Source organism: Schistocerca gregaria, chromosome 4, assembly GCF_023897955.1.
Source record: "Schistocerca gregaria isolate iqSchGreg1 chromosome 4, iqSchGreg1.2, whole genome shotgun sequence".
Classification (NCBI taxonomy): Eukaryota; Metazoa; Arthropoda; class Insecta; order Orthoptera; family Acrididae; genus Schistocerca; species Schistocerca gregaria.
In genome coordinates, this window is record NC_064923.1 from 544,613,031 (window position 1) to 544,629,881 (window position 16,851).

General features: G+C 42.1%; 1 protein-coding gene across 10 annotated transcripts in view; it reads right to left on the bottom strand.

Annotated features, from left to right (window-relative positions):
• LOC126268165 (band 3 anion transport protein) overlaps positions 1-16,851 on the bottom strand; it is an 811,429-nt gene that overhangs the window by 527,320 nt on the left and 267,258 nt on the right. For 8 of the 10 annotated variants that reach the window (XM_049973749.1, XM_049973744.1, XM_049973747.1 and 5 more), the window contains one exon: positions 14,898-15,127. In XM_049973749.1, the coding sequence (XP_049829706.1) occupies positions 14,898-14,954 (57 nt within the window). In that variant the 5' untranslated portion in view covers positions 14,955-15,127. Of the gene's footprint in view, positions 1-14,897; positions 15,153-16,851 lie in introns of all 10 variants that reach the window. The other 2 variants (XM_049973746.1, XM_049973753.1) reach the window with 1 other exon arrangement.

Genomic DNA, 16,851 nt, shown 5'->3' on the forward strand with positions numbered 1-16,851 from the left:
ATTTTTGAAACGGCTGCTGCTTCTGCTCACAGAGACAGGCGGCCTGCGACCTGCGATGCAGGTGCAGCAAACAGCCCCGAGGGACGAGCGTCGCTGGACTAGCGATAGCCACAGCACACCGTGGAGTGCCTCCCAGTGGGTGAGGTCGTCACGCTTCAGCGCTTCATTACTCTGGCAGTCTGGCGTGTGTACGTGTGCGCGCAACCGGGCAGCTGATTTACGGTTGCTGTCCTGCACGGCGGCCGAACCGGGAGCGTCTGCTCAAGCCACCTCACCTTCTGTTGCACTAGCCACTTACCACCGACCGGTGCGCTGGAGTGGAACACGGCCTGTCGGCGTTTTCCGCAAAGACAACCACCAAACACGAGGTGATCTCTCAGTATCACTGACAATTCAGTACTCTGCGCATGATCAGGGGAAACAGAGAGGCAAAGAAGGCTGAGTTTCCACCGAGCTGTCAAACAACAATACAAAGGAATGTTGCACCAGACAGGAGATTGAGAGGTAGCGACCTCGGTCTCGTAAACTGACGTACGGCCGGGACAGCGATGTGCTGATCACATGCACCTCCGTATCCGTTTCCAGTGACGCCTGTGAGCTGAGGGTGACACGGCGCCCAGTCGATCCTGCGACCGTAGCAGCAGCGCGGTTCCGAACTGAAACGCCTAGAACCACTCGGGGTCACAAACGGGTGGCCAGCGCAATACCTACTGTGAAGTGTGAACACTGTTGCGTGACGATATGGCGATAGAAGACAGAGTACCACTGGTATCTTCGCTCTCAATTACTAGAGCAACATGTGAAAGAGAACAGATTCCATTTGCACAGGAGGAACTAGGCTAGCAATAATGAAGTAAAGAACAAGAAAACACCTGAACCGTAGAGAGTTATGGCAGGTGTGCTGCATGAGATACTTAGATCAAATAATTCAATATATACCGGTACGGTCCAGTCGCACTAATGTGACCACCGCCTATGTTGGACGTCAACGTGCAATATCTACTCGCAGATGGCAGGCGGGGGCACTGGCAATGGAAGTTGTACAAAGCGTGTCGGCGGGACGCGGAAAATAGTACAGTCGTTGTCGTAATGGGAGATGGAGCGATTTGTCTGGCGTTCAAAAAACCACGATCACTGGTTTTCCGGTCCATGGTGGAAACATTTCCCAAACGGCTGTTTTTAAACTGTTCGCGTGCCACAGTCGTTTAAGTATAGCGTGCAGGGAAAAATGGGGCTATCCAAAGTCATGCCGAGGCAACTGTGGTTCACCACGGCCATAGGCGACAGAGGTTAACGACTGCTGCGGAGGTGTGACCAGGCGAAGAGACGTGTAACTGCTGAGCAACTGACCACCCATATGAACCAAGGGGCTACTAACAGCGTCTCCTCGATGAACGTTCAATGAACGTTGCTGCATGTGGGTCTCCACAACAGGTGCGTGGTTCAGACATCCGTGCTGACTGCTGTTCATCGGCGATGAAGCCTGGTATTGGCTTTAGAATAAGTACCTAACGCGACTGTCGGAATCTAAAGGTCTCACAAATTATTATTTTGCCATTCTATCATTTAGCCTGACCTCTTGCATAAAAATAATAAATTAAGCTACAACTCAAAAACTTCATATCAACGTCTGTATAGATGACTGCACTTGAAGTTTTTGTATACTGCTAGTCGGTACCTGTATCTTAAATAATGACAAAGTAATATATACACACTAAACCCGAATTAAATCATGGACGACGTAGAGAAGAGACGAATTAATATTGTAACAGACCATAATGGGTTAAGAATACAAATTTGAGTAACCTAATATGCTGAAATGATGAACGAAAAAAATAAAATAAATTGTTATTACAAAGATTATTTCCAGGTCCCACAAAAATTACAATGACTGAAAAAAATAGAAAGAAACTAAACCGGCTGGTCCCGGCGGAGGTTCGAGTCCTCTATCGGGCATGGGTGTGTGTTTGTCCGTAGGATAATTCAGGTTAAGTAGTATGTAAGCTTAGGGACTGATGACCTTAGCAGTTGAGTCCCATAAGATTTCACACACATCTGAACATTTTTGAAACCAAGCATGTAGAAGAAACGAGTTTTATGTAGACGAAATTTAGGACACGCATATTCCATCAACGCTTAAGTGAACAAACAGTTATAATCACCTATGATGGCTAGGATGGACTCCAAGGTGCATTATGTTTGGCAGCGTGTGACCATGTTACTCAGCATCATATGGTTCACAATGAACGTGCTCACGTGCTCGTTATATAAATTGAGCAATTTTTAATGCTGCGTATTTTTTCGATACAAAGTTGCTAACATAACTATCAGCGCTTAACAAAGTTTAAGGAGGCGTCATTGTGGTTTGCGTGTGGCAGACTAGTCTAAGCATGCAATATGCAGATATGTGTGGCGTTCGGCTGTGAGAGTGGACAGATATTGGACTGAATCGGAACGCTCATTCAGCATCTAGCCACCGAAGTCAGACTGCACCATCAGACGATTCCTGTATAATGCACAAGCATATCGCGGTCCATTAAAGTCTGCGAGCACAAGTAAAGAATTCACTTCGATACCCCATGTAAACCACTACAGGCTAGAGACTACTAAAAGACGGGCTACTGAATCACAGTCCCACGCGTAGACTGCTTTGAAAACCTCAACACGACTCCTTTTTTAGTGGTGCTGCAATCGGGAAACGATGAGTCTGGGTACTGCACTATCTCGTATGACTGTCGTTTGCAAGTATGGCAACGCCAAGAGGAGGGACCACATTCTGCCAGTGTTTTGGAGATGCACACCGATGTTGACACTAGTGTCAAATTTTGGGGAACCGTACAGTATGACTTCAGCTCATATCTGAAAGAGATTCGGTGAACTCTGGCGGCACAGCAGTACGTCTCATACATCCTGCATCTTGAAATGTTGCCTCTCATGAGACAGTATCCCAGAACTACTTAACGACACAACGACGCTCGTCCAAACGCGTCAAGGTTTTCCGTATTCTGACTGCAGGTTGTTACAGTAATCTCTTAGCTAGCTGGATTCCCAGATCTCTCCCAGGAGAACAGATGTGGGACGAATGTAAGGCTCCTTCCCTGTGTCAATTATTTAAGATATCGAGCGGCACTTGCAACAGTTGTGGGTCAACGTACCTGGGAGAGTATACAACGGCTACATGAACCGATACCAACTAAAAAAGCCCAAGGGGATGCAGTATCCTACTGACAAGGAATCAGCATCGCGATCGTGCTGTCGATTTCTCTGTTCAGTTAATTTGATTTCGTAATTACGGTATTATCATCACATACCCTCTCAGCTTCAAGGTGCTTAACATTTTTGTTAGTGAGTGAAGAATAAAGCAACAGAGAACGTTTGGGTCAAGTCTCCAAAAAACCACCATGCCAAATGTGGGAACTGGTTCTCTAAGGCCTATGAAGAACAAATGATGAAGAATAAGCTTTGACATGCTTCAAGATAATAGTGTCCTATCGTTGAACAAAATGATATTCAAATAAAATCTGTGAAAAATTACCATTTCCAAGTAATTAGAAAATCAACAAGTAAAAGAATAAGAAATACCAAGATAAATTCAACGAGGAACAAGTTACATTTCAAATAACAACAGACTTCCACATACCCCGCACCAAACTCAAAAGAGAAGGAATCGAAGGTATGTTAGTGTTTGGCACCTCGCCAGATATTATACAAGAAGTAAAAAATAAAATAAAAAAAATAAGAATACGAAGAGCTCGAGAAGTTACAATAGTAACAGGAGGGTTTAATCTCGCTGGACATGTCCAATCAACTCGTAAGGAGCTAGGAAACAGGTTTAATACCAGAAGACTGGAAATGTAAACTACTCCAGTCCTTCACACAAAAATGAAGACAAAACGGGTGCCAAGAATTTTAGGAACATATAATTCCTGAGAGGAATACCTCACAAAATTATAGTACCATTAGAAAACTAAATGGATACACAGATAGTACAAGAGTATCTGGACCATATCTGAAAAGAAAGGACATGCACCAAATAAATCTTCAACTCATTAACAGAGACAGACATGACGAAGCGAAACCCTGTCGTCATCCTTGCATTCAGTTCTACAGACATACCAGTCCCGCTATCAACTTTGCCTGAGTTCAACGTAGATAATGAAGTGTTGAACTCAATCAAACTGTTCTCATAAACATTAAACCCATATTCAAGTTTCTCACCAGAATATTGCACCAGTGTGAAATTCATTAGTTGTTTTATTTTAATTCATTAATTATTTTATTTCATAATTCCTGAAGTAACCGAGCGTCTTATTATTCTAGCATGTGATGTGGTGCATCCTTATGAGAGTGACAACACAGTTTGATGTTCATTTCCATCTAGGAAGGCACCTCCTAGTCCACTATTCTTCTATCTGTTATTTTGCAGAGAACTACGTAAGTTGAGAGAAAGTCGTCTTAAATTTTTATATGTTTCCATTTTATTTCTGTTATCTTGTATCTCATGTGACTAATGTAAAACTCTGTTCGAAAATTAACAGTACGGCAAAGTATGAAGACTGGAACATAACTATTGCGAAGTCCCATCTAACGTAATGCGTCACTGTTTATTGGTTTTCACTCACGTGCTAGGCCGGGCCGGTATTTATAAAGACGATAAACAGATGCCATCTGGCGCGAAGGATATTTTCAGCCGAAAGGCTTTAATGCTGTCTGTTCCTTAGCGGGCTGACTGGCAACACGCAGCTGACGACTGATGATGTCAGTCAAAGGACCCAAACTTTCAAATGTGCTCCAGCTATGATGCTATCAGATTAAGAACTAGATGCACCGCTGTTCTTTCTGATACTGAAATCGCGATTGCATAACGCATCTGGTTAAAAAAAAAAAAAAAAAGCTGATTTTTCGTCACCCCACCTTCCCGGACCCGTGATCTAGTTTACACCTCTCAAGCACTGCAGTAGTTACCCCACGCCAAGGGCAGAGAGCTGTAGATTAAAAAGAAAATAACGAAGTCATCAATGTCTGACATTTTCAAAAAAAAAAATTCTATGGAGCTACTACATCGAATTCGCGGATTTGCACGTGCAAAGGCTTTAGTAACACAACAAATTTTTAGTACCTTTCATTGCACGTAAACTATTTTTAAGCCTGAGTACAGATCGTGATGCATCAAGGCCAACAATAAACATGGGTTATTGTGACCCGGTAATCATCTTGCGGTTTTCTTTGCTTTCAAGCATTATTATCAGTACCAAAAGCAATTGTTTTCATGCACTATTCAAGACATATATGTGAGGTAAACCTATATCTACATATCATCCTTGACTCTTGAGAGTAGCGCTCTCGTGGGGATGAACTCAACTAATACAAATAGTTGACACGTTAAACCTTGAAAAGCACGAATAACGAATTACGAAAGAGGAGAGGAAAGGACAAGGAGGAAGCTAGGGGACCGATTGACAATAAATGTCTGTTGCATTAGCAACTGTAACATCGAACAATATGAAGCACTGCATTTAATTATTGTGGCTCTGAGGGTAAAGTTGCGCAACATGAGCAACAATGATATTGGATTTTGTTGCTATGGTTAATGAATCAAGAAATATTACTCATAAGCTACGGTAGGAGGTTGCTGTTTGTTTTAGTTTTATGAAACCAAAGAATTTGTAAGTATATTAGATAAGGCTGCGTTGCCTTCGAATATAGATCAGGTTTTTATGACTCTGATCACAGAATGGTAGCGTATCTCGTTTAATAATAATACACTCCTGGAAATTGAAATAAGAACACCGTGAATTCATTGTCCCAGGAAGGGGAAAATTTATTGACACACTCCTGGGGTCAGATACATCACATGATCACACTGACAGAACCACAGGCACATAGACACAGGCAACAGAGCATGCACAATGTCGGCACTAGTACAGTGTATATCCACCTTTCGCAGCAATGCAGGCTGCTATTCTCCCATGGAGACGATCGTAGAGATGCTGGATGTAGTCCTGTGGAACGGCTTTCCATGCCATTTCCACCTGGCGCCTCAGTTGGACCAGCGTTCGTGCTGGACCTGCAGACCGCGTGAGACGACGCTTCATCCAGTCCCAAACATGCTCAATGGGGGACAGATCCGGAGATCTTGCTGGCCAGGGTAGTTGACTTACACCTTCTAGAGCACGTTGGGTGGCACGGGATACATGCGGACGTGCATTGTCCTGTTGGAACAGCAAGTTCCCCTGCCGGTCTAGGAATGGTAGAACGATGGGTTTGATGACGGTTTGGCTGTACCGTGCACTATTCAGTGTCCCCTCGACGATCACCAGAGGTGTACGACCAGTGTAGGAGATCGCTCCCCACACCATGATGCCGGGTGTTGGCCCTGTGTGCCTCGGTCGTATGCAGTCCTGATTGTGGCGCTCACCTGCACGGCGCCAAACACGCATACGACCATCATTTGCACCAAGGCAGAAGCGACTCTCATCGCTGAAGACGACACGCCTCCATTCGTCCCTCCATTCACGCCTGTCGCGACACCACTGGAGGCGGGCTGCAAGATGTTGGGGCGTGAGCGGAAGACGGCCTAACGGTGTGCGGGACCATAGCCCAGCTTCATGGAGACGGTTGCGAATGGTCCTCGCCGATACCCCAGGAGCAACAGTGTCCCTAATTTGCTGGGAAGTGTCGGTGCGGTCCCCTACGGCACTGCGTAGGATCCTACGGTCTTGGCGTGCATCCGTGGGTCGCTGCGGTCCGGTCCCAGGTCGACGGGCACGTGCACCTTCCGCCGACCGCTGGCGACAACATCGATGTACTGTGGAGACCTCACGCCCCACGTGTTGAGCAATTCGGCGGTACGTCCACCCGGCCTCCCGCATGCCCACTATACGCCCTCGCTCAAAGTCCGTCAACTGCACATACGGTTCACGTCCACGCTGTCGCGGCATGCTACCAGTGTTAAAGACTGCGATGGAGCTCCGTATGCCACGACAAACTGGCTGACACTGACGGCGGCGGTGCACAAATGCTGCGCAGCTAGCGCCATTCGACGGCCAACACCGCGGTTCCTGGTGTGTCCGCTGTGCCGTGCGTGTGATCATTGCTTGTACAGCCCTCTCGCAGTGTCCGGAGCAAGTTGGTGGGTCTGACACACTGGTGTCAATGTGTTCTTTTTTCCATTTCCAGGAGTGTATATAAGCTTTGACTGGCGGTGACGACTTTTATTTATTTCACATAAAATTTGTAACCAGAACTAAAATAATATTAACGCGTGATGGAAGCAGCAGTGAAACATTGAACAGGGGCAGTTACACTTCACCCCAGTACAGGAACACGACAAAAGACATTATAGGACAAGACGTCTCGGTCAACCGCACTCAAAACGACAGTACTAAATAACTGTTCAATAGAACAATGATAGAAAAAACGTACTATTGTAGAACAATATATTTTAGAAATATGAGACGGAGAGACTCTTCCTAGAAATATAAGCGCATTTTGTCTCAGTTCAGATTTAAGACAGAGAGGGCCGTGCCATGTGGTTCACCTTCAATGCCCAGCTAAGCAGCTGTGTATCCCTCTCGTGTCAATAACATGCACCCGTTTGCAGTAGCAGTGAGAGTGGCGACAGCGTGCCCTTGTAAGGACAACGCGACAAACTCGGGGCGTGGGGGGGGGGGGGGGGGGGGGAGGGGAGATGGAGGAAGGGGAGAGAGGAGGCGTGTTCAAGTGGGTCCTTCTGCTCTGATTATGTGGTAGGAAATACATCACTGTTGTTTGTAAATCGTGTCTCTAGCTGAGATGCGTCTGGGTTGCTCCATGATAGACATGGGTTTCGTTACTCCGTGGAACGCAGTTCAGCCTGCATTTCTCGAAATTTATGAAGAGACGGCATTTAGTAATGACTGCTACTTTTCGTTGGTTGCAAACTAAATGAGCTCTGAGATATCATCAGCATGTATCTATGAGACAGGCGAAATAACCTCAGACTTCCAGAGAAAGGTGGTAATTCCAATTCCAAAGAAAATATGTGGTGACAGGTGGGAATATTATCCAGTTGTCAGTTTAATAAATTCAGTACAAAAAACCATGGTTGCAAAATACTAACACGAATTATTTACAGAAGAATGAAAAAACTGTTAGAAGCCGACCTGGGGAAAGATCAGTTTTGTTTTCGAAGAAATATACCAACACGCGAGGCAATACTGACTCTATGACTTATCTTAGAAGGTAGGTTTAAGAAAGGCGAGCCTACGGTTATAGCATTTGTAGACTTAGAGAAAGCTTTTGACAACGTTGACTGGAATACTCTCTCTGAAATTCTGGAGGTACCTGGTGTAGAATGGAAGAGAAGGGCTATTTATAACTTGTACAGAAACCAGACGGAAATTACAAAAGAGTCGAAGGGCATGAACGGGAAGCAACGGTTGAGAAGAGAGTGGGATAGCTTTGTAACCTATCGCCGATGTTATTCACTCTGTATGTTGAGCAAGCAGTAAAGAAAACCAAAGAAAAATTTTGGAATAGGAATTAATGCAGTTGTTAAGAAAAATCGGAAATTAGCAACTCCTCATGTCTTTACATTTTGTATATTATTCAGACTTTTTATTGCAAAACACTGCTTTATACTCTCCGTTAACCAACCTTTTTCTTCTATACATCGTCAGAAACGCCATGTTTTTTCAGATGCACGCTGTTCGCTAAAACTGATGAAAGGTAGGACCACTTAATATGATAAGAACTTGAAAAAAAAAAATACATGTAGACTTCTTCGCAGCAGTACCAGCATAGGCCTAAATTCAGACTGAAACAATATAATTTTTGCCGATGTTTAAGTCCAAATAAACTAATTTTGGGCAATTCTCTAATGATAACCTACAGCTGGAAAACATGTTTAGGTAAAAACATAGAAAATACAGTTTTTCGAAACAAAATTTGGATCGTAGGAACCCATTATCAGTACCATGTATTAACATCAAAAAAGAAAGTATGTGAGTTATTATCTGAGTATTACGGTACTTCTTATTTATTTACAATGTGGCCCAACAATGCCAGAGTTTACTTTTTTGCCGTATTGTTTCATTAAAACCTCTTACATCAATTGTCTTGCATTCTTAAACCTATCGATAATTTGGAAACAAACTTCAACGAAAGGAAAATTTAGGGCTAACATTTTATTATACCGCACATTCGCACTGTGAGGGAGATATCTTTTCGTGGTAGTGCCAATTACAGTAATAAGCAGGGAACACCTCTAGATAGTGTAATTGCTGTAAGCCAGCTAAGATAGCGCCTGTTAACACTTGAGAAGACAAAGGTCTGATAAACTGGTGTCGACGCACGGTGAAGTGACTCCTATGGTGGCAGGGTCGATCAGCAAGCTGTTACATCGCTGTACGGTGGCGGCTACGAGATAGATTCCAACAGGACTGATAAACGGTAACAAAAACTGCTGATATTTTGTCTCTAAAAAGCCAGGAATCCATCCAAATATGCCAGCGGAAAAGTAACGAATACCTTCAGTATGCATGTGCGAGTATGCAATACAGAGAGTTCTAAATGGGGAGGGGGGGGGGGGGAGATGGTACAATGCGCTCACATATAGTTACATACTAAGCTCCGCTTCCCTCACTAAGAGAACCGGTACATTGCTTATACCCACTGTACGACCTGTCTAATTAATCTCATCTTGTATATAAGCAGATTTCCAGATTTTCTGTGCAAGAAACAGTATAATAACAAGAAGTAACTCAAACCAGTGACTATGTAGAGTGTCCAAATGCTGAAAATGGGCGTGGCATATGGAACAGCAGCTAGAGAAATATTCGAAGTTTAGATTAGCCGTATATATATATATATATATATATATATATATATATATATATATATATATATATATATATATATATTTTACCCCAGATACATAGATTAAATTTAAAAAAGTATGCATCTAGCATCTATAAGTCTTATTAGAGTTAATGGGCGCATAGACTGATGACATTTTTTCGTCCTTCACAGTAAAATTAAAAGCATGACTAGTTGCAGTTTTTTGTATGTATATTGAACAAATTCTTAAACATCCGCAATGGAAAAGTTGAACAGCTAAATTTATGTTATTTCAGTATCAGGTTGAATATAAATATTGCTGAAACTGTATGATTCCTTTATGTAGAAGCACCACTGTTTCGTAACGTTAGTTACATCATCAGGTGAAGTCAATTACAAAACTCAAAGTACATTTGATATTAAACTTTTCTCCGCTTCCAAGAAATTTATGTTCAGTTTTTGTTCAATTCCGTATCAGTTTTCATTGGCCGAAGAGCAAAAAATGTTAAAAGAAGTGCGACTCGAAACCGCCTGCACAGAGAGTTGATTGTGATCTGAATACAGGCCTTACCCGACTTGGGCAACGTTCTCAGTAAAACACATCTTCAACGCATCTGAATCACTGTCTCCGATTTCTCGAAACGCTTAAGTTGCGCGGCAGATATTTTCCTTGTTTTCGAATTCAAAATGGTTCAAATGGCTCTAAGCACTATGGGACTTTACATCTGAGGTCATCAGTCCCCTAGACTTGGAACTATGAGGTATTATTTTGATTCATCATAGAGTTAAATGAACAGCAATACACATAATACATTATGACTGAAGAACGGAAATATTGCATTTTTTTTTGTACGCATACGTGCTTCTGAATTTTGTTTAATTCTAAGCTGATGGAATTATGTACATGCTTGTTCTGTGACACATACAGTAATTTCTGCATTCTGGAGTAAGCAATGATGGCTCCTTTATCTTCAACGAGATATAGTCTCAGTTTTTTTTTCACAACTGTAACGAATTCATTAACTGTTTCGTCATTCTGAAACACCGCTGCCGTGTTTGGCAGAGCATTCATTGCCCATATACGCTTACCATCAGTAATGCAAGGAAAACACGAACCAGCGAATTTGAGATCGTTACTGAGTGCAAGCATTATGTTTTACTTCTCACTTCCTTTGACACAGAAATTAATATTGACATTTTTAAACTATGTAATGCGTCATTACTTTTAAAAGATAAAAAAGAGTCTCTAAAAATGGATAAAGTATTAGGAAATACGAATACCTTAATTTCTATCACGTACACTTTACAAGAAAGACGCCGTTACTATAGAAACAGAACCTGAATGCTATAGGGAAACAAGGGAAGTTCTCGCCCGCTGTCGTATAGGCAAGCTAATAGAGGATCACTAAATGTAAAATAGTAGCTTCTCATTCATTAGAAATGTAATATCTGCTTCAGGCTTGTATCTCTTAACATGGTCGTTATAAAAAAAAGGATAATTCTTTTTTCTCGAACCATTTATCCTGACTCATTAAGCGGAATGTAAAGATTGGAAATATATCTGACACGGTTCCTTGGAGCATTTTAAGAGAACACGAGCAGATAGAAATGATTAGATACGTGTCGACAAGACGGTGACGCGACTAGATCAATAACGAAAAATATTGGCAGCTGAAACAGCTTTTATCAGCATATCATACCCAGGCAGTGTTACATCATGTTTTGTCACACTGTGATACTTAATACACACTCGTTACTGACTGCAAGCATTATGTTTTACTTCTCACTTCCTTTGACACAGAACATAATAATCATATTTTTAAATTACGTAATGCGTTATTACTTTTAAAAGATAAAAAAGAACATCTGAAAATGGATAATTTTTTTGGAAATACGAATACCTTAATTTCTCTCACGTACACTGTACAAGAAAGACGCCGTTACTATAGAAACAGAACTTGAAAGCTAATAGAGGATCAATAAATGTAAAATAGTAGCTTCCCATTCATTAGGAAGGTAATATCAGCTTCAGTCTTCAGTCTCTTAACAAGATCGTTATAACAAAACTCCTTTTTTCTCAAACCATTTTTCCTGACTCATTAAGTGAAGTGTAAAATTTGGAAATATATCTGACACGGTTCCTCGGAGCGTTTTCGGAGAACACGAGCAACTAGAAATGATTAGATACGTGTCCACAAGAGGGTGACGCCGGTAGATCACTAACGAAAAATATTGGCAGCTGTAACAGCTTTTATCAGCATATCATTCCCAGGCAGTGTTACATCATGTTTTGTCACATTGTGACACCTAATACACACACTCCCGACATGAGTACGCTTATTGATAATCAAGAACGTTGAAACAATACATTATTAGTATTAAATTTTACTGCTTCATTACCTGATTGCCTAGACGATTTAAATAAATTACAAATCTTCTCCTTTTCTCTTTGCATGTAGATCTGCAGCTAGTTGAAATGAGTGTCACCTTTTAGTCAGTAATAGCTTTCGAGAATATAAACTGTAATTATTGGAAACAGGCTAGAAAGACTCGAACAAGAATGTGATGCTCATGAAGCGTTTATTAACAAATCTGTCTCAATTGCAGTACACTTGTTTGACAACCAGTTTCGAATCAGCTGGTTCATTCTCAAGCCTGACCTGCTGAGGCTACAAAAAAATATTACATAGTTGTCAGTGAACAGTGAATACAAAATGTAGAATTGCAACACGAACAGTTCAAATGTAACAAAAATTAATTACTTAAATTCAGCTTTACTACCACTGAAGTGTCTGATCTTAAAAACGATCACCGAAGTGCCACTACATGCTTTACGAAGTAATCATAGATGACTGTCTCAATCAACATGTGGCTACTTTGCAAGTCAGAATCAAATTGGAGGCCAATACAGCCTAAGTTTAAAGAATTTAAAGACTTAGAGAAAGCTTTTGACAATGGTGACTGGAACACTCTTTGATATTCTGGCGGTATCTGGAGTAAAATGGGAGGGAAATGCTAATTAGAACTTGTACAAAAAGCAGACGGCAGTTGTAAGAGTCAAGGTGCACGAAAAGGAATTCGTGGTTGAGAAGGAAGTGAGACTGGGTTGAATGTTATCCACGATGTTATTCAATTTGTATATTGAGCAACCAGTAAAGGAAACAAAGAAAGAGGAGTAGGAATTAAAATTAAAAGAGGGGAAATGAAAATTTTGTTTGCCGCTGACATTGTAATTCTGTCAGAGGCAGCAAAGGACTTGGAAGAGCAGTTGAACAGAATAGACGTTGTCTTGAAAGGAAAGTATTAGATGAACATCAAGAAAAGCAAAACAAGGATGATGGAATGCAGTCGAATTAAATCAAACGATGATGAGGTAATTACATTACGAAACGAGACAGTTAAAGTAGTAGATGAGTTTTGTTATTTGGATAGCAAGATAGCCGATGATGACCGATGTGAAGGATATTATGTAGAAAGGCAAATTTGTTAGTTTAGGCAAGAAGAGAATAGTAGCTGTTCAAATGTAGTGCTACAGAAGAATGCTGAAAATTAAATAAGTAGATAACGTAACTAATGAGGAGGTACTGAACGGAATTGGGGAGAACATAACTATATGGCACAACCTAACTAGAAGCAGTTTGATTCTGACTTGCGACGTAGGTTCATTGATTGTGACAGTCATTTACGAATACTTTGTAAAGCATCTATTGCCACTTTTTGATGATCGTTTTTAAAATCATACAATGTCAGTGCTAGTACGTCTGAATTCAAATAATTAATTACTGTTACAATTCAACCGTACATACTGTAATTCTACATTTGTATTCGCTGACAACTTTGCACTGCTTTTTGTAGCCTCTGTAGATCAGGCTTGAGCATGAACCAGTTGGTTCTAATACAGTCGTCAAACGTATGTACTGCATCTGAGACAGATTTGTCAAGAAACGCTTCAAGAAATATTACAAAAGGTTGTTGGTCGTGTATCAACAAAATATTGAAACTGGAAATAAAAATGTGAAGATATACCGGGTGATCAAAAAGTCAGTATAAATTTGAAAACTTAATAAACCACGTAATAATGTAGATAGAGAGCTAAAAATTGACACGCACTTGCTTGGAATGACGTGGGGTTTTGTTAGAACAAAAAAAAAAAACAATGTATTGCTAGACGCGTGGAAGATCTCTTGCGCGCGTCGTTTAATGATGATCGCGTGCTCAGCCGCCACTTTCGTCATGCTTGGCCTCCCAGGTCCGTGCGACTATTGGCTTTGGGGTTACCTGAAGTCGCAAGTGTATCGTGATCGACCGACATCTCTAGAGATGCTGAAAGACAACACCTCACCGTAACTCCGGACATGTTTTACAGTGCTGTTGACAACATTATTTCTCGACTACAGCTATTGTTGAGGGATGATGGTGGACATATTGAGCATTTCCTGTAAAGAACATCATCTTTGCTTTGTCTTACTTTGCTATGCTAATTATTGCTATTCTGATCAGATCTGTCGGACATTTTTTCAACGTTTGTACTTTTTTGTTTCTAATAAAACCCCATGTCATTCCAAGCATGTGTGTCAATTTGTACCTCTCTATCTACATTATTCCGTGATTTATTCAGTTTTCAAATTTATACTGACTTTTTGATCACCCAGTACGTTCATAGGCTCCCGAAATCGACGTCAATTTTTATAAAATCCTTTTGGGTGTTAAGCCACGTTTCGACTATCTTTTTCAGTGGCTTAGCTGGACTGTAGAGGACAGCTGCAAACACGATGGAAACGTCGGTGTTGATGTGTTGCTTTTAGTTTCAAAATGATGGCGCCTAACATCCAGCAGGATTGAATTCAGGTATTTAGAAACGATGTGGTGGCTGTTTCGTTGAACTTGTACTGTTGAAAGGCAAACGTTAATGGAACTACCGTGTACACTACAGTATCGTGCTTCCTCAAATCGGCGATGGTGGTGCGCTGCTACCTGTGAGGAGTAGAGCAGCTCTCCTGTTAGAACACACACACACACACACATACGCTCGCTCGCTCACACACCAGATACAGAGTAGACAAGAGAGCGGTACTCACGATGCTGGCCTTGCGCAGCGGCACCATGAGCGACAGCTTCCTGCGTCCGTCAGCCATCTGAGGGCAGCGGTGGGCACACGGCGAGACGCGGAAGGTGGCGCGGGGGGCCGGTCGTCTTCTTTTTGCGGGGTGCTCTGCCTATCCTGTGCAGCTGCAGCGATGTCCGCATGGGGAGCGGGCGGCGGGCGGGAGCGGGTCGGCACGCGCCCGTGGTTCACAGCGGCTCACACCTGCGACACACCGCACACTGCCGCGCTGTAACGCTGGCTCAGCTCAACACTTCAGGCGCCCCATTAAGAGACTCAGTAAGCGAATATTTTTCATTGTGTCAAGTGATACCCCACTCCCTCCTGATCAAGAATAGTCATAGTTGCTAATGAGTCGTCCGGGCTATATGGCCGTGGTCGAGGAAACTTTTCAGTTCTTGACGTTTAGTCCAGATCTGCGCTGGACGTCGGAGATGATCCTGGCGACGCTTAATCTTGCCTCATGCCTGTCCTCTGTGCAGTTCTGGACGAAACGTTAGGGACCGAAAAGTTTCCTCGGTCTCGGTGATACAGCTCGGAAAACTCGTCAGCAACTAAGAACATGTATGGAATTTGTATGTTTGGCGCATATCGACAGGAAAGAGAGAGCATTTTCTAGGCAACGGCACATTCCATTTCGTCAGTTCAGCTGCGTTTATCCCGGCTGCAACAGACTTTGTCTTTATTTATTCTTCAGCTATTGCGTTGCAAGTTGGTCCCCGCAATGACAAGCAAGTGTAGGTAACAGCTAGAGTCTTAAAACTACTGTAGTCTACCGCAGACTATTATAAGTAAACCGTATTTAAAGGAAAATTTAAACTTTCAATGTTAAATTACAGTTTTATTCGAAAATTGTTGGTTTGTAACGCGAAAGAGAGGGATTTTGTAGTAAAGATTAAAAAAATTCAGATCTATCATACAATGCAAGAAAAGGCAGTTTCCTCAACAGAAAGGTAAGAAAAGTAAAACAAAAGTACAGGACGTTTAAAAAAAACGTGTTACAAAGTATTATTTTGTCCAAACTATCGATCGCTACGCCTTGGCTCGGCTATTGGAGAAACGAATACACAGTCTAGTTTATATTAATAGCTGCTAAATGTCAGTTGTCTTCTGTATTATTTTGACCAACCTATCGGTCGCTGCGCCTCGGCTCGGCTATTGGAGAAACTAATACCCAGTCTAGTTTATATTAATAGCCGCTAAATGTCAGTTGTCTTCCGTATTTCTTGGTAACCGTCATATGTTTAAAATGGCTACTCCGCAGTAGAAATCATTTTGTGTGCTCGAGTTTGCGAAGTGCATTTCCGTGATTACAGTGCAAAGACGTTTGAGGTTGATGTACCAAATTTATTCTCTGAATGAGTGGAACATTCGCAGATGGTATTGACAGTTTTTAGATACAGTATGTGTATGAAAGGGAAAGAGTCCTAGCCGCCCTCGTGTTCCTGAAGAAAATGTTGCGCGGATTCAAACTGCTTTCCAACGTAGTTCTTCAAAATCAACTCGTCGTGCCAGTCGGGAGTTACAACTGCCTGCAACAACAATTTGGCGTGTTTTGAGACGTCGGCTGGTTATGAAGCCGTACAAGTTACAGCTTTTACAAGCTCTGCGTCCTGATGACAAACGAAAACGTGTCGCATTTTGCAACGAGATTTTTGATGCTATTGACAATGATAACACTTTCGCACAACGCATCCTGTTCGGTGATGAAGCGACTTTCCACGTTAGTGGTCAGATAAACAATCACAATGTTCAAATTTGGGGCCTACATAACCCACATGCCGCCGTTGAACATGTACGAGATTCGCCCAAAGTCAATGTGTGTTGTGCGATACCCCGATCATCTGTTTATGGCTCATTCTTCTTTGATAGAAACACGGTTAACGGTGAGCAGTATCTCGCTATGTTACAAAAATGGTTGTTTCTGA